Source organism: Erpetoichthys calabaricus, chromosome 5 (assembly GCF_900747795.2).
Source record: "Erpetoichthys calabaricus chromosome 5, fErpCal1.3, whole genome shotgun sequence".
NCBI lineage: Eukaryota > Metazoa > Chordata > Cladistia > Polypteriformes > Polypteridae > Erpetoichthys > Erpetoichthys calabaricus.
The window spans coordinates 12,049,933-12,077,467 of NC_041398.2; the positions used below are offsets into that span (position 1 = coordinate 12,049,933).

General features: G+C 43.3%; 3 protein-coding genes across 5 annotated transcripts in view; all 3 read left to right on the forward strand.

The window, feature by feature from the left end:
• Positions 1-19,327, forward strand: part of LOC114641751 (E3 ubiquitin/ISG15 ligase TRIM25-like) — a 182,952-nt gene extending 163,625 nt beyond the window's left edge. For both annotated transcript variants that reach the window (XM_051927994.1, XM_051927995.1), the window contains one exon: positions 19,201-19,327. In XM_051927994.1, the coding sequence (XP_051783954.1) occupies positions 19,201-19,311 (111 nt within the window). In that variant the 3' untranslated portion in view covers positions 19,312-19,327. The remainder of the gene's footprint in view (positions 1-19,200) is intronic.
• LOC114644581 (tripartite motif-containing protein 16-like) overlaps positions 1-27,535 on the forward strand; it is a 203,986-nt gene that overhangs the window by 163,246 nt on the left and 13,205 nt on the right. The gene's annotated exons all lie outside the window — the stretch shown is intronic.
• LOC127527816 (tripartite motif-containing protein 16-like) overlaps positions 26,689-27,535 on the forward strand; it is a 38,597-nt gene continuing 37,750 nt past the window's right edge. The window contains exon 1 of the mRNA XM_051927704.1: positions 26,689-26,819. Within this exon, the coding sequence (XP_051783664.1) occupies positions 26,703-26,819 (117 nt within the window). The 5' untranslated portion in view covers positions 26,689-26,702. The remainder of the gene's footprint in view (positions 26,820-27,535) is intronic.

Here is a 27,535-nt window from a genome sequence, read left to right on the forward strand (position 1 = left end):
TAATATGTGATTTAAAATTCAAGTCAGAGTCAACAGTTACCCCTAAATTCTTTACCTCATCTTGACTTTTAATCCTAATGCATCAAGTTTATTTCTAATAACCTCATTATAACCATTTTTGCCAATCGCTAAAATTTCAGTTTTCTCCTTATTTAGTTTGAGAAAATTACTTCTCATCCATTCAGAAACACAAGTGAGACATTGGGGGTCAGTGAATCAAGAGAGTCGGGGTCATCAGGTGCTATTGATAAATACAGTTGTGTGTCATCAGCATAGCTGTGGTAGCTCACGTTATGCCCCAAGATAATCTGAACTAACGGAAGCATGTAAATCAAAAAGAGCAGCGGACCAGTGTAGAGCCTTGTGGACCACCATATAGAATATCATGTGACACTGAGTTATAATTACCACAACTAATAAAGAATTTTCTACCTGCCAGGTAGGATTCAAACCAATTTAAGACCCTGCCAGAGAGGCCCACCCACTGACTAAGGTGATTTCTAAGAATATATTGCGATCAATGGTATCAAATGTGACGCTCAGATCTCAGAGGATGAGAACAGATAGACGGCCTCTGTCTGCATTTACCTACAAGTCATTTACTACTTTAATGAGTGCAGTTTCTGTGCTGTGATTTGTTCTGAAACCCGACTGAAACTTATCAAGAATAGCAGGTTTATTGAGGGGCTCATTTAACTGCATAATGACGGCCTCCTCTAGGATTTCACTTCAGAAAGGCAAGTTATAAATGGGGCTAAAATTGTCAAAAACAGAGGATTCGTGATTATTTTTCTTGAGCAGGGGTTTAACTACAGCAGTCTTAAAATAGTCTGTGAAGACCCCCATTTCTAATGACGAGTTTACTATGTCAAGAATTCCATCAATTAGCACAACCGATACTTCTTTGAAAAAACTGATTGGTATTGGGTCAAGGACACAGGTGGAGGGTCTCAGTTGAGAAATTATTTTATATAAATCAGGTAAATCTACCCTGGTGACAGAATTTAATTTGTTTATAATGCAGTACCGGGGTTTAAGAGGATCAGTGTTGGGGAGATGTACTATATTATTTCTAATATCATTATTTTACTCATTAAAAATTACAGCAATAGCCTCACAAGTTTCACTGGAAGTATTTTGGAGGCATTTTGTTGAGTGACCAGAGTTTAGCAGATGATCAATCATCGAGAATAAGACTCTGGGATTATTAGCATTGTTATTTATAATTCTAGAGAAATAGCAGCGCCTCTCAAGACGGACTGTGTTGTTGTATTCTATTATTTTAACCTTCAGTATCTCATAGTGGATAGTCTGTGAGGCACTGCAGACAGAAACTGTGACCACAATGCAGTGACACGCGGTCAGTCAGGGTGTCCAGACACACTGAGAAGGTGAACTCATCCTGTGATACAAAGAGCTGGGCTTCAGCCATCGTCAGTCTGAGGAGAGGCAGGCAGAGAGAATCAGTCAGAGGAACATGGAAGTGACTTGTGAAGAAACCAAAGTGAAAGTTTGTCTGTGCTCAGTGAGGAGGAGGAGGAGGATGATGATGATGATTCCTTACTGCCAATCCCTCTGTAACAGCTCACATCAGACTCATTCCACTTAAGTACATAAGTGTGACCCCTCCAGCCTGTCACTTTTTAGTGACACACACTGGGACTCGCTGTCACCAGCACTAACAAATGTACAGATGTTTCTGAGACACATGAAGGCTCGTACAACATTTGCTTATATCAGTGTTTCTCAACCTTTATCCATGTGTGCCCCAACTTTTCATATTAGCTTTTGTGGCAAAACCCCACATAAAGTTTTTATGCACGTTTTCAGATTTTTGATTATACTGAGATACACCCAACAACACTAAATTTAATTTGGGAATGCACTGTTGGCAGAAGTGCTCAATTCTCGATCACACTGGAGCATCGCTAATATGTTTTCATCATCAAAATATACAGTCACACATGTAACACATTTCAAATTAAAACTCATCTGATAAAATATATGTAAACTTCAAACATTTCTTTGGTTTTCATTAAATTTCATGATATTTTTTAGCAATTTTAATAATTCCACATTTTAAATTATTCAATTCTATAATAATAGAAATCAAATTACAAATATTATAAACACTCCTAAGAATACAATCACGTCTTATTTCTAAAACAATAAGTGACATATCAGCGATTCCAGAAGTGCCCTCTAACGGTGAGAGACAGGACTGCACTTGAATTCTGTTGTCTGCTGACGGCGGACTGGCCTCTCCACGTGACATACAGTATATATACAGTAACACAGCACGTCACTGGGTCGTCTACTTGTCACTCTGTTGTCACTCTCAGCAGCTCCTCTGACAGGTTTTCTGCAGTACGTCTCTCAGTAAACTCACAACAGCCCAGAAGGCAGGATTTAGGTGCTCCCGAAGGTTTTCTTCTGGTACAGATGAGACCACGCTCCGACTGATGTTTAAAGAGTATTTATTTCCTCTCTCTCTCTCTTTACAGCTCTCAAACACCGTGAAAAACTAAAATAAAATAAAGCTAGTAAATTAAACAATTAATGAATTACACAGGTGTAAGGTAACAAATTAAACATACCGTGTGCGCCTTCTGACCAGAAATTCAGGAGTCTTTATTACAGTCTCTCTAACTTCACTTCTTCTTATCTTATTAAAACTAAACAGCTCAGCGTCCATTAAGCGTGTCCCTATGTGCATTTCCGCTCCACCTCCGACATTATCATGTGACCACTGCGCCCTTCCATTCAGACCAACTTTGCAAACTTATGTTAACAATAAGATTGCACCACAACTCTATGATATCTATATATATAATTCACTAAGCCGGAAGACAAGTAGCCACCCATGGAAAGCACGCCGGAAGAAGCCACGCCCACCAACTCTAAGACCATTGGATATGACGACAACTCGCAGAGCCACGACCGCGTGCACCATCGCAAACTGTTTTACACGCTACATACAGCATTTTGCACCCGCGACAAACATGCGTCTTCTTAGATGGTCCTGCAGGAACACGGAAGACGTTTCCCCGCCCACCAACACTCCTTTTTCCCATCCCGCGTCTACCGTCGCTCTCTAGGCATTCACACTGCCTGCTCATGTGCCCGGACGCAAAAACTCACTGACCACCCAGTTACTCCCTTTCGTCTGTGCTAGGAGTCCACATGCACCTCTGAGCCATGTTGACTTTTCATTATTTTTTTCGATTACGACTCCCGACCGCGTCCCCCATCAAAAATCTGCCTATCAGTCGGGTTTTTTTGGAAAAATGTCATTGACGAAACTGTTGCTCTCAAACTTTGCAACATGGCTGTTGGCTTTGTTTGCCAGCATTGAGATAACTTCGGCGACGTGGTCACAAACTGCAAAAACTCACCACACAAGGACGCCCTGTCTCTCGAGGCATTCACACTGCTGGAAGACAACCATGGGATACGCAGAAAATAGCCATGTCAGTCAACGCAGATCACACACCCAGGCAAACAACACTGAAATAGCTGCAACTACTTTGCCCGTCCCAACTCCTCACCTGAGTCAGTTTCGTCTGTGTTCAGCAGTGTTTCCCAAACTCAGTCCTGGTGAACCCCTGTGGCTGCAGGGTTTTGTTCCAACCAGATTCCTAATCATTAATGCCGGTGAAACTCATCAGGGATAAGTCGGTTTTTCAAACACAGCCGTGTAGCAGATTAGTCAGGATGTAATAATCCGAGATAAATGCGCGTCCCCGCGCTGAGTGAAAACACAATGTATATTGAGTCTAGAAAACATAATCAGCAAGTCTTTGATAGGCTGCAACAAAATGATGAAAGAACGGGCGCGTTTTTTTCACACAAGCTGAGTGGGTGGGTGTTAGTTAGTTAATTAGTTACTCGAAGGATTTCAAGATTTAATATGCACAAGCGGTAACACTGCAAAAATGTTGCTCTCTCCAGAGTTCCATCTTTTCATTCACTTTCTGTTGTATCCTCAAACCCTCCCTTTTTAGACAACTGTGTCTTTCCAGAAGTGTTCAACCTTCAATAAATAATTATGCAGCGTTTGTTATGCCGCGGGTTCACTATTGTGTTGTATTTTGCTCTCTCCAGAGTTCCATCTTTTCATTCACTTACTGTTGTATTCTCAGACCAACCCATTTTAGACAACTGTGTCTTTCCGGAAGTGTTTAGCATTCAATAAATAATTATACATGAGATTGAGCATTGACAGGTCTGTGATGCCCTTGGATGTCCCGTACTGCATGCGCACTACACTGAATGGATCAACCGGGGCTTGCATTTGTTCCCCAAAACGAGGAATTCCCAGGAAGTGCGGTTCATACGCTCGCACTGATTACGTCCCTACCCTTTATACCCCCCCCACCTCGCTACTACCATGGTCGGGTAACACAAAACATGCCGTCAATCCAGCTGTAAGCCACGTTGACTGTTCATTTGCCTTCCATGGCCACCGCTTCAAATGTATTTCATGGAAACAACACTTCTTTCAATGTTATACAGATACCTGCATCAAGTAACTGCACGCACGCTACACTGAATGGAACAACGTGTGTCTACCCAGCGCAGAGAGGCGTGTGTAAGCCGTTGAACCCCATTCGTGCTGCAAATCGGGGAATTACCAGTAAGTGCGAGTCATACACTCACACTGATTACGTCCCTGCCCTTGGAACACACCCCCCTCCCCAACCCTCCTCGCTACTACCGTGGTCGGTTAACTTAGTAGATTATATATAGAAAAGCAGCCAAAACCGCAAAGAACAATGAAAAGTCTACGTGACTCACAGGTGCATGTGGACTGTGCCCGAGCACCGTCCACCCCCATCCCTCGGTCTGGGAGGAGAAGGCATGATGGCAGTCCGCCAGTTTTCAGTCACGGACTTTTTAGCTTTTCGCTCATTTCTCACTTTTTCCCAACGCGCTTGCACTTCAATTCGACTCCCCGTCTCTCTGTCACTCTGTGTGCCTGGACTGTACCACTACACTCGCTGTATTTGGAGCGTATGCCCACCTTCCTTCTTTCACATAATGGTATGATCCTAGTCTGTTGTTGCTTGTGACTGGCCGCACGGTGTGCACATTAAAATAAAGTCCCGCCCCTGCCTGCATGGATTCTCTGTGGCTGAAGACTCCAAGTTCTAGTTTCTGCAGAACAACATGGACGTTCCCCAAGCAGTATGGGCGGGTTTCAAGCATCCAATCAGATAACGTAATGGGCGTTCCCCAAGCTGTATGGGTATTTCCCAAGCTGTATGGGCGGGTTTCAAGCATCCAATCAGATAACGTAATGGGCGTTCCCCAAGCTGTACGGGTATTCCCCAAGCTGTATGGGCTGGTTTCAACCATCCAATCATCGTTAAACCTTTTTTTCGGTGACAAAAAACAGGGAAACTGGAACGTAACCTGCAAAATACAACTGTAACAGCTTGGTTCCGCCACTAACTTTCAATATTTAAAATGCGATGAGCTGGGATGTGTAATGTACCTGCTTTGCTCCGCATTAAGCGGTACCGTTCAAATTTATAACCACACACATCCACAAGCGATTTCCTGCTGTGCACGTTGTTTTTAAATCAGCCTACCATTCTTCCAGATGTCAATGTCAGATACGCTGCACATTACTTTTATTCTCGTCACTGTGTTATGTGTACATTCTGTCTACCTCCCCATCCCCTTAGCACAGTAACATGACTGTACAATACCAATATTTCTTTTGTCTAATATATACATGTATTTATATTCTGCTACAATATTCAAATTAATGTGTATTTAGCTCCTATATAATATTCTGTCTCTGTGCAATGCTCATGCACTTTACCTTGTATACGATAATTCATGTGTAGATATTCCACAAACCTAACACCAGCTTTTAAAATAAATGGCTCCCTCACTCAAGGACATTGCCAACACCCGGTACCATAGCAGAGCAAAGAACATCATGAAGGACACGTCTCATCCCGGTCATCAACACTTCAAACCTCTGCCCTCAGGAAAACGTAACGTCAATCAAAATACGCACTAAAAGATGGCAGAACAGCTTATTTCAAAAAGAATTCCAGTCGTTCAGTAATAACTTTGAACGTCTTTAATATCCATACTCATAAATCTTGTTCATAACACATGTACTGGCTGCTGTAATCTGACACTCTTTACACCTTACACTTTTAAGCACTTTATACTTTACATGATTGTCACTTTTACTAACTTTTACCTGCCTTGGTTGTGGTTTATACATTGTTTTTCATGACAAGTCTTGTACTGTGTGATTTCAATGTTTAATTCAACTGTGATGGGGACTTGCAGTGTCATTGTATACAGTAAAATGGTGTCCAACCCGCTACTAGCAAGGTGCACCAAATTAAGTTGCCATTGAGTGTATAGATTCATGTGTGTAATTAGTTTTTTCTATCTTGTTCATAGTTATACTCAAACATTTTTAATCTTTTTAATCTATGCCATTGTTTCTGCACGCTGTGCTGCACGCATCCAGACTAAAATTCTTTTTCCGGTATGATAAGATGTCCCTTCATACAGCCAATCAGATACTTAACTTGAAATCCGCCCAGTTGTTGTTTTAGCCAATCAGAAACCCCAATAGAACCTGCCTACTCCGTTTGAAATCCACCCAGTGTTTGTTTTAGCCAATCAGAACAACGCTTTGAAACCGCCCATTGTAATACACATCCAGTACTTGAAATCCGCCCTCTTGGGTCAGTGTTCTGCAGAAACACCCTTCTCGGAGACTCTGCTCTCCCTGACGGGAGTCAGCTCTTCTAGTTCACAACAAAGAATCGGCTCTTAGAGGTGAACGACACTCAGTCATTAACACGAATACCACTGAGCCGATAGTCCACATACTCAGTGTGATTTTACTACCATAAACAGTTGTAATAACCGAGTTTGTTTTAATAAATAACTTCAACGATTTCCATTTTTTCTTCGAAACCCCCTTGTAGATATCTCGCTCCACAGGTTGAGCCCCACTGCTGTAAGGCTAAAATAAATGACAACTGTGCCGGTAAGCGGCAGCGCACAGCTTCACTGATGAGGGCCAAACTGCGGACAGTCTCGACACGGAGCTTCATGCTTGAAAGAAGGAAAAACACAAGACTTTAACAACTGATTAAATAAGATAACTAATATGTTCTGCTGTAACTTTATTTATTATCATTAGGACATACAAAGAAACACTGGCATATAAACCTAAATGCTAATCTAACATATATCTGGGTGTGCTCATATAAAAGACTCACTCGTCTGTCAGGGCTAAGCTGCTGCTAACTTCACGGACATCGATGTGCAGTGAAAGGTCCGTAACCTTCAATAATCAGCTCTTAACCCCTATATACAGTAGCTCAGACTAGGTAGATATCAGAATGCGTTTTATTTTAACGTTAATGCCCAGAGTATTACTGATCCCTAATAAATGTAAATGCCATTAAGTGCTTATATGTTGATGTGCCAGCCTAAGAGCCTGCCCAGTACTCACACAGCCAAAGGCCCTGCCTGCAGTTTGTTTGTCTTCTGTCAGTGAGCGGCTCAGCACCGGCGTTCACAAAACAAGATCTGCCTGTGAAAAGGCTGGCAGGTCAGGGCCCTTCTGCTGAAATAAATGGTGTCCTTTAAAAGTTACCTCAGGCCTACACTTTACATAGCTAATAGCACTAAAACTAATAATAAAGATCCCTAATCAAAATTCTCAACATTTTCCACCTTAATAAAAGGAAAAGTGTCTCTGTGTCTGTGTATCTGCATGTAAATTAGGTTCGTATGTCTCTCTCATTCCAACAGACGGCACCACACAAACATATGTAGTAATAAAATTAATGTCATTTGTCACTCCAGCCAATAGTACATTGTAGAATGTAGAATGTAAAATCCCGATGTTACCACTATATGTACTGTAATTCACACAAGTGCGTTTTCATTGCCAGAAGCCTTAGAAGGTGCCGGGCGTTTCAATGACATTTTGGGGCTTTAACTCTTAAACTGCCACATACTTGGCGGTTAATGCCTCCCTGGGTGCCAAATACTTTTTTGCTGTTCTTAAAGTAAATGTCAAAATTTACAATGAAAAAGTGAAATTTTAATGGAACACATTTTTTTTTCATGCAAAGATCATCACAATTACTGCAACACTGATCATTTTACACCCTGCTAATGAACTGTAAAAACTATTTAATAAACCACGTGAACAATATGAACAAAATGCAAGTGAAGCCATGGATGAAATCACCGAGCCAACTGCTCTTGAAGTGCTGCACTCGAGCACACAGAGGTAAGCGCTGACGCTGGCAGGCCAGTCTAGTGCAGCGGCTCAATCAGGGACAGCGAGGCTGCAGTGCTGCAGGGTGTCACGCTTGAGTCACAGAATTGCACAGAAACACAGGAGATTGTAGACACAGGAACTTTATTCAAACACTTCAAACAAACAGGTCTCTTTAGAAGTAAAACGAGCTCAGTATGCAGTTAGTTATCGATTAAAGAATAGACAAACATCATAGGGGAGCACAACGGGAGCAGAGGATGTCTGGGGGAGGAGAGAGAAACAAAGCAATCAGCCCAATAGGACAGGTGCTGTTCAGGTATTTAAGTAAGCGTAGCGTCACACGAGAAGCATATCACGTGACAGAGCAGCCGCAGGTTAGCCCAGCAAGTAAGGGAGCAATGTGAAGGTAGTCTATCAGCGTTTTTTAAGAGGGTTTTTTTGAGAAGCGTCCGTGTCTTCTAGGGGTGCGTTCAGCCGCCCTGCTCACATAGGGCTGGCAGTGGTGATGAGCTGGCTACTCCATGAATGTACAGCACTGACTGATCAGCTCCTGTGTGTTCACAAATGGCACTTTGAAACGACTATAGCCGGTTGTGGTGGTTTAAGGGTTAAGAGGAACAAAACCAAAAACACGACAAAACTCAGCTGGAGATGCATCACAGCCAATCAGCAGCAAGGAGAAATGAATAATGCTGTAGCGGTCCGGTGCTGCTAAGATTCACACCGTCGAGAAGAGGGCGATTTATTTTTATGGTGGAGATTCCAGGGACACAGCCAGCGTTGGGCCGACCTGCACACACTCACAAACAGAGAGAAAAACAAATCAAAGCGGAAATCAAACAGCAAATAAAGAATATAATGAAAACAAATGAAAACAGCGATACCACCCCTGTTCACCTTACGGTGATTACACATTAAATACAACAAAACACACACAGTAAATCATGAAAAACGATAACAGATTAAATGTAATGATAAAAATAGAAAGTCCAGAGATCTGAACGTTGAATGGGAATGTAAAGATAGTCCTACCGCTAGTTCATGAAATGGTGAAGACGGGTGGACGGGTTCAGGAGCGCTCCTATCTTCACAGGATGGCCATGAATCCACTTACAGTCCTCATGTACACAGGGAGACGGCAGACAATCCAGACGTACGAAACAATCGAGGACACAATGAATAAGTACAGGTAACCAACAGAAGGCAGGCAGACAGACAGGAACTTGAAACACAAATTACAAAAACGTTTTTTTTGCTGTTGGTCACCAGCACCCTTTTTAAAAGCCGCGCTGACATCCTTTGACTCCAACAGTCCCAGCAGCCTCAGTAGAAGACCAATCAGAGACACTGCCGGGATTGCTGGGAGTTGCAGTTTCAAATTCTATTGGCTACTTTCAACATCCCAAGCCGCGTTCTCCTCGACAGTTGCTTCCTGTTCTCTCTACAGCACAGGATTTAAACGAAAAAAAGCCATAAAAATTGCGGTGGATATTTGAGGTTTCCGCTAACAATTATTAGATAGGTTCTAAGGAAAAATCCGCGAATGACTGAGGCCGCATACTGCGACTTCGCAGAGTTCTACTGTATATAACAGAGGCATACACATTGTATTTGTCATTCCAACATTCTATATATTATATTACTACAAATGTTTTTAATGTGCCATCTGTTGGAATGGCAAATTTAATGCATGTTATTAATACCTGACTTACATTCTTATAGGTGGTGCACTGCCAAAGATAACGCTGAAGCCCACACTGATCAATTATATTACATCACAGATTATTAAATGACACATTCCTTTGACATTTCTATACTTTGTCTTTATTTCTTGAGTGACTGAAATAAATATTAGAGCAACGGATGTTGGAAATGACTGCTTTCATACTGAGGGTGTTATCAACACTGAGAGGTTGCACTTGAATAATAATAATAATAATTCTTTATATTTTTATTGTGCTTTTCTCACTACTCAAAGCTCTTCTACACAGTGAGTGGGGAGCCACTTCAACCACCACTAATGTGCAGCATCCACCTGATTATGTGACGGCAGACATTTTTGTGCCAGTATGCTCACCACACATGAGCTATTAGAAGATCAAGTGGAGAGAGAAACAGTTAGCTAATGAGAGACAGGGGACGATTAGGGGGGCACAATGACAAGGCCTTGGAGGGCAATTTAGCCAAAACATCTTTATGGAGGACACAAAGGGATCTTTAATAATCACAGAGAGTCAGGACTTCAGTTTTACGTCTCATCTGAAGGACAACACCATTTATACAGCACAGTGTCCTCGTCACTGCACTGGGGCATTGGGATCCACATTCAAACCACCGGGTAAGCCCCCTACTGGCCTCACCAACACCTTTTCCAGCAGACACCCAAGCTTTTACTAGATGGTCTCTAATCCAAGTACTGGCCAGGCCTGAATATGCTTAGGTTGAGGTAGATGACCTGATCTGAAGTGCATGTGGTGTGTCTGCTGACTGCAGAAGAGCAGGGGCGGCAGAAGTAAGACCCCTTTGGTTGGGAACTGGCATGAAACCAAATGTTATACGAGCCTTCATGTGTCTCAGAGACATCTGTACATTTGGTAGTGCTGGTGACAACGAGTCCCATTGTGGGGCAAAGAGAAGTGACAGGCTGGAGGGGTCACTCTTATGTACTTAAGAGGAATGAGTCTGAGGTGGGCTATTACAGCGGGACTGGCATCAGGGCAGCACTTATACCCAATTGTGTGACTCGGCTCTCTGTGTGTTAATCGTAGGAGTAGACGAGCCTGTTCAACAGACTTGATTAAGTCTCACAAATCCTGAGAAAAAAGGACTTGAATAACCAAGAAAATCTAAAAAACTGTGAAGGAGCCGAGAGCGGAGAGCGCCTGCTGTGTGTTACGTGTGTGTGTGTGTGTGTGTGTGTGTGTGTGTCTGTCTTTCTGTCTGTCTGTTTTCAGTTTTTAAGATGTTTTCATATTTCTAGTATCCTTGTGTTTATTAATGTATCATATTATTCTGTTTCTTAAACTGAGTAGGCTTCAGTTGGGGTCCTTACTGAATAATCTGATAAATTCCTGGCATTGACAAAGAAAAACACAAACATTCATTATTGATAAGCAGGAGATGAGAACTTATTATGGGATGGATAATTTGTTTAATAAAGAGGACTAATGTGGAGTCTGATGTGGACTTCAGTGTGTAATAAATGAATAAGAAATACTGACGTGAATGACACTTTAGCAGACCCCCTGTGACAGGTCATCTCTTCTGTCACTTGGTGGTCTTCACTCTGTGAGCTCCTGTCTCACATTAACTGTTCACCCTCAGTGTCTCCTCTGAAGTCCTCTCTGTCAGCTCTCAGCTTTCTCTTTTAATCTCCTCCTCTTCCTCCTCCTCCTCCTCATAAACTGAGCTCAGACTAACTTTCTCTTTAGTTTCTTCACAAGTCACTTCCTTGTTCCTCTGACTGATTCTCTCTGCCTGCCTCTCCTCAGACTGACGATGGCTGAAGCCCAGCTGTGTGTATCACAGGACGAATTCACCTGCTCAGTGTGTCAGGACTCCTTGACTGACTCCGTCACCATCCCATGTGGTCACAGTTTCTGTCTGAAGTGCCTCACGGACTGCTGGGATCAGAGCCAAGAGTGCAGCTGTCCTCAGAACAGAAACACTCTGCTGAATGAAGTCATCAAGAAGATAATGAAGTTGACTCTCAGTCCTCCTCCTCCACAGAATTATGCTGGCCCTGGAGACGTTGAGTGTGACTTCTGTACTGGTAAGAAGTTCAGAGCGGTGAAGTCCTGTCTCACCTGCATGGCCTCCTACTGTCAGACTCACCTGCAGCCTCACTATGAAGGAGACGCCCTGAAGCACCACAAGCTGGTTGATCCTGATAGAAATCTGAAGGAGAAACTCTGTGAGAAACATCAGAAAAGTCTGGAGATATTCTGTAAAACTGATGATTCCTGTATCTGCATGATGTGTGTGGTGACTGAACATAATGGGCATAAAATGGTAGAGCTGGAGACGGAAAGAGAAGAAAAGCAGGTGAGTGATGTTTAGTGTTTAATGGAAACTGTTTGAATAACTTTGAGTTAAGGAATTTGTACATTTAATGTGACAGAGAAATCTCTTCATCTCCAGTAAAACTCGATTATCTGTCACTTGATTAACTGTCAGGACTAAATAACAAAAACCCAACCTTGTGTATGCCAGCATCTCCCGATTACTACTGCGAGTTCTGCACATTGGAACAACAGAAATCTCCGTGTCCGTTACGTACCTTCAGCTTTAATGGTGGCTTGTAGCTTTTCTCTTTTGTTATAATTAAACTAAACGACTATACATTGTTATGGCCTATCAACATATGTGTGTGCTGTTTGAACTTATTAAACGTTTACGAAACAGCAACAGCTCTTCAAGTATTGCTTCAATGATGGAGTAGGAAGGCCAACAGTGAACGACAGAAAGCGGGATGCTGACATAATTGAAAAATATGTTGAAAATAGAAACCAGTCACAGTGACGTTATTCTGTATTAATGTTAATGGTCTTCTGCATTGTCATTTTATTTATATATTCTGTTATATCAGGTTGTGTTAATATATTGTGGTGTGCAGGCAGCTTGTGATGCTCTGTATGGGGGCAGAAAGGGCAGAAAGCTGTAAGTGATGGGACTGGCTGAGGGGCTTCTGTTCTGTGAGGGGCGGACAGGAGAAGTGAGGAGAGAAGTGAAGGTGTGGAGCAGGGAGTCAGGAGACAATAAGCAGGAGTGTTTGTGTATCAAAAAGACACAACGAGAGTGGCAGGAGATCAACTGATCGGTAGGGAAAGCTTTCTGTGATTGTTTAGGAGGTGAGCTCTGTAACCAAATAACGGAGTGTAAGACAGGACACCGCTTGTGAGGGAATGAAAACTCCACATAAAACGTAGAAAACTTCAGGACCTCTGAGTTGTATTTGCTTATTACGCTGGTCATTACAATATTATCTATATATGTAATTCACTAAGCAGCCGACCAGGGCACGCAAGAATCAACATGCAAGACAGACCATGGGATACGCATGACAGAGCTACGTCCGCCAACTCACAGAGCCCTGCTCACCAATAATTCACTAAGCAGCCGACCATGGCACACAAGACAGAGACCATGGGATACGCACGACAGAGCCACGTCCGCCAACTCACAGAGCCCACCGCACCAACTCTAAGACCATGGGATACAACAAAAGAGCCCGGCCCACCAACTCTAACCCTCCTCCCGCGTCATGAGATACATACGACCATGTCCGCCCTCGCAAACTGTTTTACACGCTGCATACAGCAATTCCCATCCGCGACAAGCAGTCAACCAGGGCACGCAAGAAGCAGCACGCAAGACTAAATATATATAATTCACTAAGCAGTCGAACAGGGCACACAAGACAACCATGGGATACGCACGACAGAGCCCCGCCCACCAACAATTCGAGCGAGATTGAAAGCATTTGCCAAGAATGTTTTCATTAATCAAGAACAAAAGTCGGAGGTTCGAAGACGATCAGATACCGTCGTAATTACGACCATAAACGATGGAAACTGGTGATCCGGTGGCATTATTCCTATGACCCGCTGGGCAGCCAACCGGGAATCTAAAGTCTTTGGGTTCCGGGGCAAGTATGGTTGCAAAGCTGAAACTTAAAGGAATTGACGGAACGGCACCACCAGGAATGGAGCCTGTGGCTTAATTTGACTCAACACAGGAAACATCACCCAGCCCAGACACAGAGCAGATTGTTAGATTGATAGGTCTTTCTCGATTCTGTGGGCGGTGGTGCATGGCCGTTCTTAGTTGGTGGAGTGATTTGTCTGGTTAATTCCGATAACGAACGAGACTCCCTCCTGCTAAATAGTTACAAGACCCCTGAGTGGTGGGCGTCCAACTTCTTATTGGGATAAGTGGCTTTCAGCCACGTGAGCTTGAGCAATAACAGGTCTGTGATGCCCTTAGATGTCCGGTGCTGCATGTGAGCTACACTGAATGGATCAATGTGTGTCTACCCGGCGCCGAGAGGCGTGGGTAAGCCGTTGAACCCTATTCGTGCTGGGGACCGGGGCTTACAATTGTTCCCCACTAACGAGGAATTCTCAGTAAGTGCGGGTCATGGACGTGAAAGGGCGTCCTTCCCCTCTCCCCCATTCCGCCCTCCACGCCAGACCACCATCCAGCCCCGTCCCTCACTCTGGGAGGTGGGGGGCATGGCGGCGATCCTCCAGTTTTCAGTCATGGACAATTGTATGTTGCTCTCTCCAGAATTCCATCTTTTCATTCACTTACAGTCGTATCCTCAAACCCACCCCATTTGGACAACTGTGTCTTTCAGGAAGTGTTCACCCATCAATACATAATTATGCGGTGTATGTTACACTGCGGGTTAGCTAGTATTAAATTAATTCATTTTCTTAATATAGTTTTTTACGACTGTTCGCTAAACTATTCTACTGTATGTTATTTTTTAAAGTAGCTGCTCTGTTATCCGTCTTTTCTCTTATCAGTCACAGCCTCGGTCCTGACTCCTGACTGATAATTGAGGTTTTACTGGACCTTATAAACCTGATGTTTCAAGTTCAGAGCATTGGCTGCTGGAGTCCATCCTGGTGAGACTGGTGCAAGTCATGAAACAGCTCAGGATGAGATCCCCAAGATGGCCCACAAACAACTGAGTTCTCTCCTCACAGCCAGCTGAGTTTCTTTCTGCTCTGATCAGTTTCTCTTTTGAGTTTCTAAGGAAGTGGGAGGCCAACTATAGCCTGCTGTCTAGAAATGTCCACTGGCAGGGGTGCGAGCGTCACGTGGGCTACGTGTAGAAATGTCTGACATTCGAACCCTCCTGAGGTGTTCTTAACAAGATGATGTTACAGTTGGCTGATGTCAGCGTAGTAAGTGAGCACACAATGTCGTCCTAAACGTAATTCAATAGAAGCTCTGACACATCGATAGACACACTCTGTACTGCTGACACTTACACGGTGAGTGTGCTTAGCTGCTTGTCTGCCTTTGTGGTGTTTGTCCATTTTTACAGAATCTGATTTTGCATTTGGCTGATCTCAGGGCTGTTTAAGAGACACATTATTGTCACATGTCAGTCTGTATTGTACTCCAGAGTTAAGTCTACGATTCTTACAATAAGTTCAGCTCAGAAATGTCAATATACTATTCCTGTGTAGACTTTCTGTTTTTAATGATATAACTCATCAGGCTCTTCATTAGTGATTAGACATCATGTTATTTAGTGAAACAGTAAGGACATTTTGAATGTCAAACCCCTGAGTGATAATCCCACCTAATGTATGATTATGACAAAGACTCTGAGCTTTCATATTTGGTAAATCCCTAACAAGTCCAGCAGGAGTGTAAAAAACTTACTAGAAGTGTAAGTCTGACCATCTAAGCCAATTTCAAATCCCCCATCACTACTACACAACCTCAATGTACAGTAAGTTCAGATAAAGACACTTAACTTCAGTCCACCATTTGGTGTGTCTTCAAATAAAGGACTAGTGTCACATCGGCTCTGCCAGGTCTCATTAAGTGACACAAATGTGGCTGAGTCCTCACTGGAATATTAAAGAGCTCGGCTCACAGGTGAACACACGTTTAGAAACCAACATCTTAAACAACAATGAAGTCTATGACATGGCCTGATATTTCTCAGTTTAATATGAATCAGGTCACTAATATCACCATCTAATTTTTGATGTCTTTCTGTTTTCTGTTGTTTGTCTATCACTTGATTTGGATTGATTTACATAAATCAGTTCTTCTGAGGTCCCTGATAGCAGACATGTAATTGTAGGACAGACTGGCACTGCTTGGTCAGAAGTCTTTTTCTTAAGCTGCCACTGCCTGCCCCTCTTTTATTGACTCGTAACTTCAGCTCAGATGTCAGTTCACTTCACCAGGACTCTCCTGACAGTTTTGGGTGTCATCTGATCAGTCTGACCAAACACAGCAAATGACACCCATCGATGTCTCAGTGTGTCACTCTTTATCACTTTGTGACTGAAGAAGGAGCTAAAACTCAACTTGATGGACAACACTTAGCAGGAATTAGCAGTAAAAAGGTTGGATTTCTGTTCATCCAAGACACCTACAGCAGCAAGTCCACTCCGTCCTATATAACCCTTTGTAAGCACTAGAACTCTGATCTCTGCCCCTGGATTAGCTTCTGCCCTCAAATAAGACCCTTATTGTGGCCATCACAAAGGCTCAATGATCTCTTCTGCTCCAAAGGGTTATGTAGTGCCAGACGGTAAGAGCTGAAGACCCCTGTCATGGAGTTTAACACCCTATCTTTAAGGGAAAGCCCAGACACCCTGGGGAGGAAACTCATTTCAGACGCTTGTATTCGCGATCTCATTCTTTCGGTCACTACCCATAGCTCATGACCATAGGTGAGGGTAGGAACATAGATCGAATAGTAAATTGAGAGCTTCGCCTTGCGGCTCAGCTCCTTTTTCACCACGACAGACCGATGCAGAGCCCGCATTACTGCGGATGCCGCACCGATCCTCCTGTTGATCTCACGCTCCATTCTTCCCTCACTTGTGAACAAGACCCCGAGATACTTAAATTCCTCCTCTTGGGGCAGGATCTCGCTACCAACCCTGAGGACCATGGTCTCGGATTTGGAAGTGCTGATTCCCATCCCAGCCGCTTCACACTCGGCTGCGAACCGATCTAGAGAGAGCTGAAGATCACAGCCTGATGAAGCAAACAGGACAACATCATCTGCAAAAAGCACTGACCCAATCCTGAGTCCACCAAACCGGACCCCCTCAACACCCTGGCTGTGCCTAGAAATTCTGTCCATAAAAGTTACAGAAGAACTGAGATGAGAACATTTAAAAGCTGCTTCTGAATGATGTTTACTGGGACATTTTTTGGATAAAAATTATGAGAAATAAAATAACAAGTTAGGTGCATTTCCTATAAGTGCAAGAGAAAGAACCAACTAAAGTAACACAGACTCATGTTTGGTGTTGTCTGTTGATGTCGTCTGTCTGCATACACTTGAATACGTACATCTTCAGTTGTCCTTATATTAGAAATACATTTTATTTTTCGACTGTGACTTGTCCTTGGTGGAATTTGCATGTTCTCATTGTCTTCATGTGGGTTTCCTCCTACAATCGAAAGACATGCAGTTTATGTGGACGGGTTCTTTGGCACATTAGCTCTATTGTGTGTGTATTCAACCTCGGTTTTATTGTTTATCCTCTCTTCTTAGGGAATCTGGTGTGGGGGGCTCTCAAAAACATGGCCTGTTAAAGCCCACTGAGACACTCCTTAGGTGATTTGTGGATTTACAAGAAAAGAGAAATTGTGTTCAGTCCAGTGTGAGGTGCGCAGAGTGAAGAGTAAAGCAGACAGGCCTGTTCCTTGTGCTGCTCCAGTGTTGCTCACACAGTCCTTGAGTCTGCCTGACAGATAGTCCATCATCAGGACACCACAGGCTCACCCAGCTGCACATCTCTGAGCTGACCCCTTAACAGGGATGGCTGGGTGGTCTTGAAGGCTCTGGTGAAACCAAAACACATAAACATAATAAACATCTCTTTGTTATAAGAGACGAGACCTGATCTTTCAGAAGAGACTTTTTGGAAGTCCAGAGAGACGGAAGCAAGATCTGCGAGATGGAGACTTTGGCCATTTTGAAAGTCTACAAAAATGATAGTAAAGATCGCATTCGCACAAACAAACGAAAATTATTACTCAGTGAAATAACAGAACAGCGAAAAGAGATTGAATATATTGTTTGGATTGAAACTTTAAGTCAGAGACTTGTAGATTGTCTAATTCGTGTTGCCATCACGGTAAAGTAGTGTTTCTTCAAATTGAATAGGCCTCTCAGCGAGAATTAAAATATATGTGGTTTGGTGAAAGTGAAGTCCACGTACGCGGTCACGCCTGATTCACAGAGTGGCACAGATACACAGGAGATTTTAGAGAGAAACTTTATTCAGACACTTCAAACAAACCTAAGTCTCTTTCAGGACTGATTCGAGCTCAGTGTTTAGTCAGAAGGGACAGTTCAGTCTCTCAATTAGAAGAATAGAAAATCTTCCCGTTCATAGGGGTGCGCCTCGGGAGCGGGACCACCACAGGAGCAGAGGATGTCTGGGTGAGAAGAGAGACAAGGCAGTGAGACAAAAGGACAGGTGCTGTACGGGCTTTTAAATGTTTGAAGTGCCGCATAAACCAAACCTGCGGGTGGACGAGCGACTCGAGCGGGGGGCAGAGCTCACTAGTTTAATTAAAAATAATAATCTGTCAGCTAAACAAAACACCTGACGTAAGTAACATATACAAATATAATTTCTGAGTTTTAGAATACCTTTAAGTTGCCTTCTTCCTGAATTCAACAGAATTGTTTGTGTATTTCGGTATCTTACTTGACTCCAGAAAATGACAACGGCAGACAACGTCCTCACATGTCTGACTCAGGATATCAAATGGCCTTGTAGATCCTCTAATTACTGACATGACGTGTTTAAGTCCTCCTGGCCTTTCACCAGTTTCTGTACTTACACACTGCAGTTTGTTTTTATTATTTTTGGTGTTGTGTGAACTTCACATTTCCCTGTTTGTCGATGTGATGTCTTCTAAACGTCTAGAATTATTTCACACACTGGTGTGCCTTCAAACTGTCTTCTGGATTTGATGTCCTCTTCAAAACCAAACTCAATCTTACATCAATTAAATGAAACTTTTCTTTTAATCTTTTATTGTCATTTCTGTTTGTTAAATTAAATCTAATTTGTATCATGAAATGTCAAACAAATGTGTTGTGAAAATATCAGGAGTCAGAAAGAGAAGAAGAAATCACAAAGTGAACGTGAATTCTGATCTGACCACGCGTGTCCTCTTGTGTGTCCAAACAGAAACAGCTGGGGGCGACACTGAGTGACATCAATAGGAGACTTGAAGAGAGAGAGAAGACACTGAAGGAGACAAGGAGGGCAATGGAGGACATGAAGGTGAGTGGAATATGAAGACAACACTTCATGTCAAAGATGTGAGAAATAAATGTGAACTTGCAGAGCAGCAGAGCTTCACTGGTGATGATGAGTAGGGACACGAGAATGGAGAGTTAGAGAAGACGTTGTGTGGTGTCCTTCATGGCCTTTCACTGTTGACAGAATCCCAGGTGTTACTCAGTGGAGACTCAGACAGCATCACCCTAAAGTCCTCTGATATTCCATCAGCTGCTTAAAGGGGTCTTAACTCTACTAACAGAGACTCACATTAGATCAGCGGGCACAACGTCCATTAATGGTCTAAGTTCTTTGTATTTTGAAAATAGCATTGCATACAATCAAGTTCAACTTAAACAACAAATGACTTTCAAAGTCAAAATAAAAAATAATAAAAGACTACCAAATAGGATTCACGCTGCAACCCAGAAAAAGAGAGAAGAGCCAAGAAATGGGACAAAATTCCTGATAATTTAGGAAAATAAATAAATAAATAAATAACGGCAAAATTTCATTTTCCCCTGCTATGGTTGCTTATTTTAATGTTTTATTAATTAGATCTTGCCATATTTTATGATGGTTTTGAACAAATCTTCTAACTGAGAATTTGTTGTTTTTTAAATGTCAAACATCAGTGACCCAGTGACTTATCACAGGTGGGCTGGGGGTCTTCAAGTTCAGCAGGACAAGTCCACGAGCTCACAATGTGGTCAAGGCAGTTACAGTCAATGTGTTCTCCTCCACTTTAGGCCCCTCTGGTAGCCCACCAACCACAGCTGTTAGTGAGTTAGGAGTGATTGTGACCCCACGGCTATCTGATAAAACATTCAAACATTTTGGCCCTAAATGATGTTACTTTGTTGTCCTCCCAAAACATGTGGCCCAGTGAGGCTGGAGCTCGATTGCCACACTTTCAGGTTGGATACTTCCCAATTTTAAATAAGATAAATGTGATGGATGAAAGAGTCAAAATCAGATGGTTGAATACGTCACACATATGAAGCTGGAGTGTATTCTATGCATGACTAACTTCCACTCCTTTTCTGAGATATTAATTAAAAGGTCCTTTTCCCGCTGGATCCTAGGACCCTTAAAGGTGAGATTCTTTGAAATGTTTTTATATGTTGCTGAGATGCTGTCTGACTCCTCAGGACTGATCAGGATTTCTTCTAGAAAGGAAATGGGTGGGAGATGTGGAAAATTGGGGAGGTTTTTGGGTATATTTTTGTTGTCTGTAGCTTCTGTAAACTTTGCTAATAATAGTGGAGCTGACTTAGCTGAAAATGTCTTTATATAATTCCACTTGTTGCCATCAAGACCTATTGTTTTCCCACTTTGGAGTGAGCTTACAACATATTGTAGTTCCGAGAGTGTCAGAGGTTTGTCCAGTTCCTCTTCACTAAGAATGTCCAGCTGTTGTATTTGTATAACATCAAACGACTCCTCAGATTGTGTCTCGTCTTCTTTAAACTGAGTAGAATATAAAGACTCAGAGCACTGCTAAATGTGTGACTTATATTTTTAGGCTTCATTACTTTATCTCCAGTTGTGCTGTTAATTTCTGTTATTGCCTTGCAAACTTCCTACTTCTTGATTGCTGAGCTAAGTTCTTATTAGCCTTCTCTCCATGTTCAACGTAATGATGTTGTGATTTAAAGATGATTTGTTCAGGTTCTTTTGTTATCAAGCGGTTACGTTCTGATTGGAGAGCATTTCTTTTCCTGTAAAATATCTCACTTGGAGAGAGGGGATATTCTTGATTTATTCTGGAGATGGTAATGGTCTTCTCGTCTTTATTCTGGTATTTCTCAGTTTTATTAGACTCCATAACTTAAGGACTGTCTGACTGAGTGCAGACTTTACATAACGTACACCTCCAAATGTTTTACTTAAGCTTTAATATTTTATCACAAAGGACAGTAAGGTTGTCCAGTGGTGACATCTGCTGAATCTCAAATCCACTTTCCTCCATTCACTTTTCATTTGGAGTTTACCCCTTCTTCCAGTATCTCAGTGGGATTTTCCCAGTTATTCCAGATCTTCCATCACATCCTCACATTTCAATTTAGTTATTTTCAGAAACCCCAAATTGGCTTCCATTGTGATCACTAGTGTAGCTCTAACCCTGTAATCAGCAGCAGACTGTCCGATGCCCAGTTCTGACAGGATTCATTTATGAGAAAGTTCTCATCCAGCAGACACAGAACTCTTCACACACATTTCTGTGCCCAGAAAGACCAAACTTATCCAACATAATTTATTTAACACAGACTCACATTAAACAGACCAATACCATCGAGTGTACTAAAGTACTAAACAAAGCCGGTCCAAACCAGTGGGGTGTGTTTTTATTTCAAAGAAATTAGGCGGGGCACAATGTGTCACTCAACACTGTGTAGTCCAATCCAGACACAGACGTGACAGCTGAAGAAGTACAAGTGAAGGAGAGCCAACCTCAAAGACTGACCTTCACTTCGATTTATGTTTCTACGCCCGTCTGCTTTTTTTGTTTCCTCCTAGATTTCCTGCTTATTAGTGATTGTGAGAGATTAAGGGTCTCCGTGACCCCTTGAACCCTCAGATTAGACGTCAGACACCAGATAAAAGTCCAAATAATGGTTTATTATTAATAATAATAATAATAATAATTGTGCACAAAGCACCCTCCTCTCCACAATACTCAATAATTAATCAATAATCAATACACAGTAAACACAATCCTCCACTCCCAGACGCGTTGCCACCCTTCCACCAAGCTCAGCTCGACGTCTGGGATTTCCCATTGTCCTTTTATATTCCCTGACCCGGAAGTGTTTCTGTCCAATCAGTCCACAGTTCCTATTCCCTTCAGGGTCAGGGTAAACAGTCCTTTTCTTCACCCCGGGAGCACGTCGTTCCTTCCTGTCACTTGACCGTGACGTACTCCTGGGTTATAGGGCACATGAGAGTCCACGAGCCCCCTTACAGCGACTCCTGGTGGCCCCCAAGGTATCCAGCAGGGCTGTGTATAAAAACTACATAGTCCATGAGGCCCTGCTGGAACTCGGGACATGTCCACGCTGCTGAGAGAGCTCCTCCTGGCGGCCTGGGGGTGAGGGCCGGAGTAAAAAGCCGGCAATCCTTTACAATTTTCCCCCCTTAGCGAAGCCAACTGGGGCGAAGCGACCAGCCCCGCGAGGGAGGAGGGCGCGTTAGCCGGGCCTCGGCCATGTTCTCTAGGTCCCCCAGAGAACCTAGGGGGAACGGTGTAGCGGTTATTCCTCCATTCCCCTGTCCTCCGGGGACAACTTTGCCAAACGTGGCCCGGTTGCCGACAGTTGTAGCACCGCCGTCGTCCTCCTGGTTGCCTCTCTTCCCGAGACCTGAAACATCTCGGGAATTCTGTTAGCTCCGCCAAGGGAGGTTTTACGGCTGCCCCGCTGTTCTTAGCCCGTTTCTCCACCCTGTCAGGAGACCCGCGTGTTAGTTTGGGGATCTCCTGTTTGCTCTGGGGCTTGTGCACAGCTTGGGTCTCTCTATTGGAAAAAAAGAGCCCCTTTGCTGTCTGTACACCCTTTGCTTTACATTTGACCGGTGTTGGTGTCTTCAGGGTCGCATCGCTCCGGCAGAGAGCACTATTCAGCTGCTCCGGCTCGATCGACCCTTCCATCAAGCACCCGGTCCACGTTTCCGCCTCTCTTGTAGGGCTCGCAGTGGTTTGGCACCCACTACTTATCAAACGCGGGCCCATCTCACACTGCGTCCCTATTTCATTATATACGGTACCGGCATTTCCTACCTGTACCGCCAAATCATATAACACGGGACGCTCACGACCTAATCGCCGCAGGTATTCTTCCACCTTCTTTATCGAGGCTTCGGCCATCGCTCCCAAGTCTCCAACGATCCTCTTGATCTCAGTCAAAATCTGCAAGAAACTGTGCACGGGCTGAAGCAACTTCTCCAGCTCGCGCACATCAAAAAAGTTATTTAATTCAGCCGGAGGCATGCTCAAGAGATCACTAGCCTTACCCTCCGGCTGTGAGCCAATGAGCACGCCCGCTGTCGGCACGTGCTCTGACGGGCTTCGCGGAGGCTTCTGGGATTTGGAGTTTTTTTCGTTTGAGGGTCGGATTGCCTTCTTTGGCAAACTGCCGTCTGTCTTTATTAATTTGTCGACAGACCGATCAGCTACTTCCCGGCCCTCCTTACCTTCTTGTGGGGTGAGCGGTGCTTCGCTCGCCTCCCCCTTCCCCTTTAGAAAGTCCAAGTCCGTTTTCTCGTCGATGAAGGAGCAAACAGCGTGACGTGGACCTCGTCCTTCCCAGAATGCTTCGGGTTGTGTCACGTGTTCCTCGCCAACAGCCGACATAAGGAAGTCAGTCATCTCTCTCACCGGCTTGAACGAGAGCTTGCCACCGTTTGCAGGAGCCTTGTCTGCATCCCGCAGAGCCTCCGGATGATTCTTCCCGAGGTATGTGCAAGGTACAAAGTGAGTTAATTCAAAATTATTTTCAGTTATTTCCCCGGCACATACCTTGATGCAGTCTTCCTCCGTAGGCTTCTCCCGCTTCGCATGGTGTCTCCTACGCTCCTCCCGAGCGTCTGTCATTATAAGAAGAGCTGCTCCGCTGGCACTGCCGCTCTGCTTGACTCTCTTCTTCCCTATAACGGACTTGGTAAAGGTAGGTTTTGGCGATGGTTTTCTGCGTGTCTGGACGCTGCCTTCTAAGGGTTCTCTGCCCACAGTAAAATTTATTTAAATACAGGTCCTCTGCCAAAATCAACGGCCAGAGAATCCTGCCGAGACTACGCCAACTGTGAGTTTAAGGGTCTCCGTGACGCCTTGAACCCTCAGATTAGACGTCAGACACCAGATAAAAGTCCAAATAATGGTTTATTAATAATAATAATAATAATAATTGTGCACAAAGCACCCTCCTCTCCACAATACTCAATAATAAATCAATAATCAATACACAATAATCACAATCCTCCACTCCCAGACGCGTTGCCACCCTTCCACCCAGCTCAGCTCGACGTCTGGGATTTCCCATAGTCCTTTTATATTCCCTGACCCGGAAGTGTTTCTGTCCAATCAGTCCACAGTTCCTATTCCCTTCCGGGTCAGGGTAAACAGTCCTTTTCTTCACCCCGGGAGCACGTCGTTCCTTCCTGTCACGTGACCGTGATGTACTCCCGGGTTATAGGGCACATGAGAGTCCACGAGCCCCCTTACAGCGACTCCTGGTGGCCCCCAAGGTATCCAGCAGGGCTGTGTATAAAAACTAGATAGTCCATGAGGCCCTGCTGGAACTCGGGGCACGTCCACGCTGCTGGGAGACCTCCTCCTGGCGGCTTGGGGGTGAGGGCCGGAGTAAAAAGCCGGCAATCCTTCACATGATGCATGAAATCCTCTCTCTACACCCATTATGACTCTAAAATTTTCCAACCAGGATTCCTTCCACTAGATATTGTTCATAGTCTTGTTTTATGTCTTTTTTGTTTATTTATTACTGTTAATGTTAATTTGGTTGAGTATGGGCTTTATTCTCTGTATTTGATTGTGTCTATAAGCTGCCCATGTTATATTCCATGTGGTTTGTGTGTGGCTCACCAATAGGTGGACCATCTGCCAGTCACCACCAGGAGCTTCCCTTCCGCCCTATAAAGCCTGAGGGTCTCCCAGAGTTTCATTGTGAATGTGCTCTGTGAGTTTGTGGATTTCTTGTGTTCTTTTAGCTGTGCCTTATGCTTTTGTGATTTTCTGGATTTTTCAGCCTGTGCTTTGTTTTTCAACAACTGTCTTTGGATTCTGTTTGGAAACTTTGTTTGTTTTGGATTGGCTTGTTTTGCTCACAAGAGTGTCTGTGTATTTGGAATACAACTTTATGAAGAATAAATCTTTAATTACATAATGATTCTATGAGGGCCATTATCTATCTATCTATCTATCTATCTATCTATCTATCTATCTATCTATCTATCTATCTATCTATCTATCTATCTATCTATCTATCTATCTATCTATCTATCTATCTATCTATCTATCTATCTATCTATCATCCTCAGTCTTATTGTGGCATAGCTTGAATCTCTGATTACTATGTCACTTGTGCTCCTGGGATTTTTACCAAAGTTTTTAAATTGTTCTGCAGTACTGGTGGTCTGATCCATCCTCTTATAATTGTTCACTTAGAACTAGACACATATGACAATGACAACTGGATCCTTCCTTCCCTACTCTGTCCAGGATCCTATTCACCCATCCAGGGAGGTTTTCCACATGTGTACCAAAAGGCAAAACACCATATGAGACTCTCTGTATTTGGTGTAAAGATTCATCTAAACTCCCTAATAATAAATCTCATATTATCATTTCTTCCTCATTCTAGTCGCTGGTTAGGAGGTGACCTTTTAGGTCTTCTCATCCTTGCCTTCTATTGCAGAGTTTTGTGAGTCACTGTCCAGATGTGCAAAGTTCTGAAAACAGCTGAACACCTCTAGGTTTGGGGTTGGTGATCCTGGACAGCAAGCACCTTTTACCTCACATTTACATCTCCACATAGTAAAGCCCCACCAGATGTCATCATACAAGTATGAGCCATAGTTACATTAGCAAATTCATTAGTAATAATACAAAGTTCTAACATGCAGTAGAAATACATCAAACATGGAAATAAATACACAACTCTGAGCTTTACAATGAAAAAGAGACGGAAGAAGGTAAATATGCAAAGAGTTCATGAAATTAAAGGAAATCTGAAGCCCCTTGACTAACACCTAGACCCACTTGTTTAATATCTCCATCTCACAGGTCTGACATGGTGACGTCTGACACCCCAAACTCTTCTTCTTCTTCTTCTTCTTCTTCTTCTTCTTCTTCTTCTTCTTCTTCTTCTTCTTCTTCTTCTTCTTCTTCTTCTTCTTCTTCTTCTTCTTCTTCTTCTTCTTCCCTGGTTTGTGTTGTCCTACTCCAAACCTAACCTCAGGCTCAGCAGGAGATTCCATTTTTAAAGGCCAACTTTTATACAAACTCTCAGGTCGAATGGAGTCTTCACAAGATAGTAGAGATGTCCCCAGCAACTCCTGCCAATGGCTCTCAAGATCCTTCACAAGGAATCCTTTCATGACGGCGTATCTCATAAAGCTCTGCAGTCTCCTTAACAGCAGCATCAGCAGAGTAGTGATGTTACTTGGTGTAGTGAGGTGAATATATTGCCTGGGAGGCAGTCTACAACTGACTTTCCTTCTGCAAATAAAGTACGACCAGTCACTCCAGCCAATTCAAACTGTCCTTCACAACATCAAAAAAACAACAAATGTGACACATGATTGGTTATTCTCATCAGGTGACTCAATTCTAAATCTGTATCCTATTTTTTCATAAGTCTGTATTAAGAGAGGTGGAAGAAAATGAGAAGAGAGAAATGGAGAAGGCTGAAGGAGTCATGGAGCAACTGGAGAAGGAGATTGAGGAGCTGAAGAGGAGAGAAGCTGAGCTGAAGGAGCTTTCAGAGACCAAGGACCATCTCCAATTCCTGCAGGTGAGAGTGACACTTCACAGGGAGTCTGATCTGACTGGGGTGTGTGGGACCGGAGAACATTTAGGGAGAAATTTAAAAGATCTGAAGGGTTTGTACATGACAAGAACAGGCCATTCAGCCAAGCACAGATCATCTTTTCATATTTCACTTACATTTCAAATATTCTTTTTACAAATATTTCAAAGTTGGTAACTTCATGTGCATGACAGAGAGATGAACATACAGCTGTCTGTGTGAAAAAGTGAAGGGTATAAGTTGACATCTAATAAAGGATGGTGCCAACTCTGTTCCAAGACCACCTTCAGATATCGCCATCCTTAAACTGATGAGATTCAAATCCTTCACCATTTCCTCACAGCTCAGACCCCACAGTCCAGTCTCGTCTCTCATCTCTCACCTTTCTCGTGTGTTTTTCTCTCACACTCCACACAATAGTCCTGAGGTCAACTGTGTTTAGCAGACATTATTGAGATTCTCTTCTTGATTTACACTCCACACATGGTGGTCGCTAAATAACTGTGTTTGCCGTAGCTTTCTCTCTTTTAAATGGTTGATGAAGATGATGATGATGATGACACAAAGGCTCACAGGATTTCCTCACAAGTCAAACTTCTGAGAACCATAAAAAGCCCAACACCTTGTTTTGTGTGCCAAGTCAATTCTGGACCCACCTGCCCCCTCAATCCCTTTATCTTGACTCTCCGCTCATGGTGTCC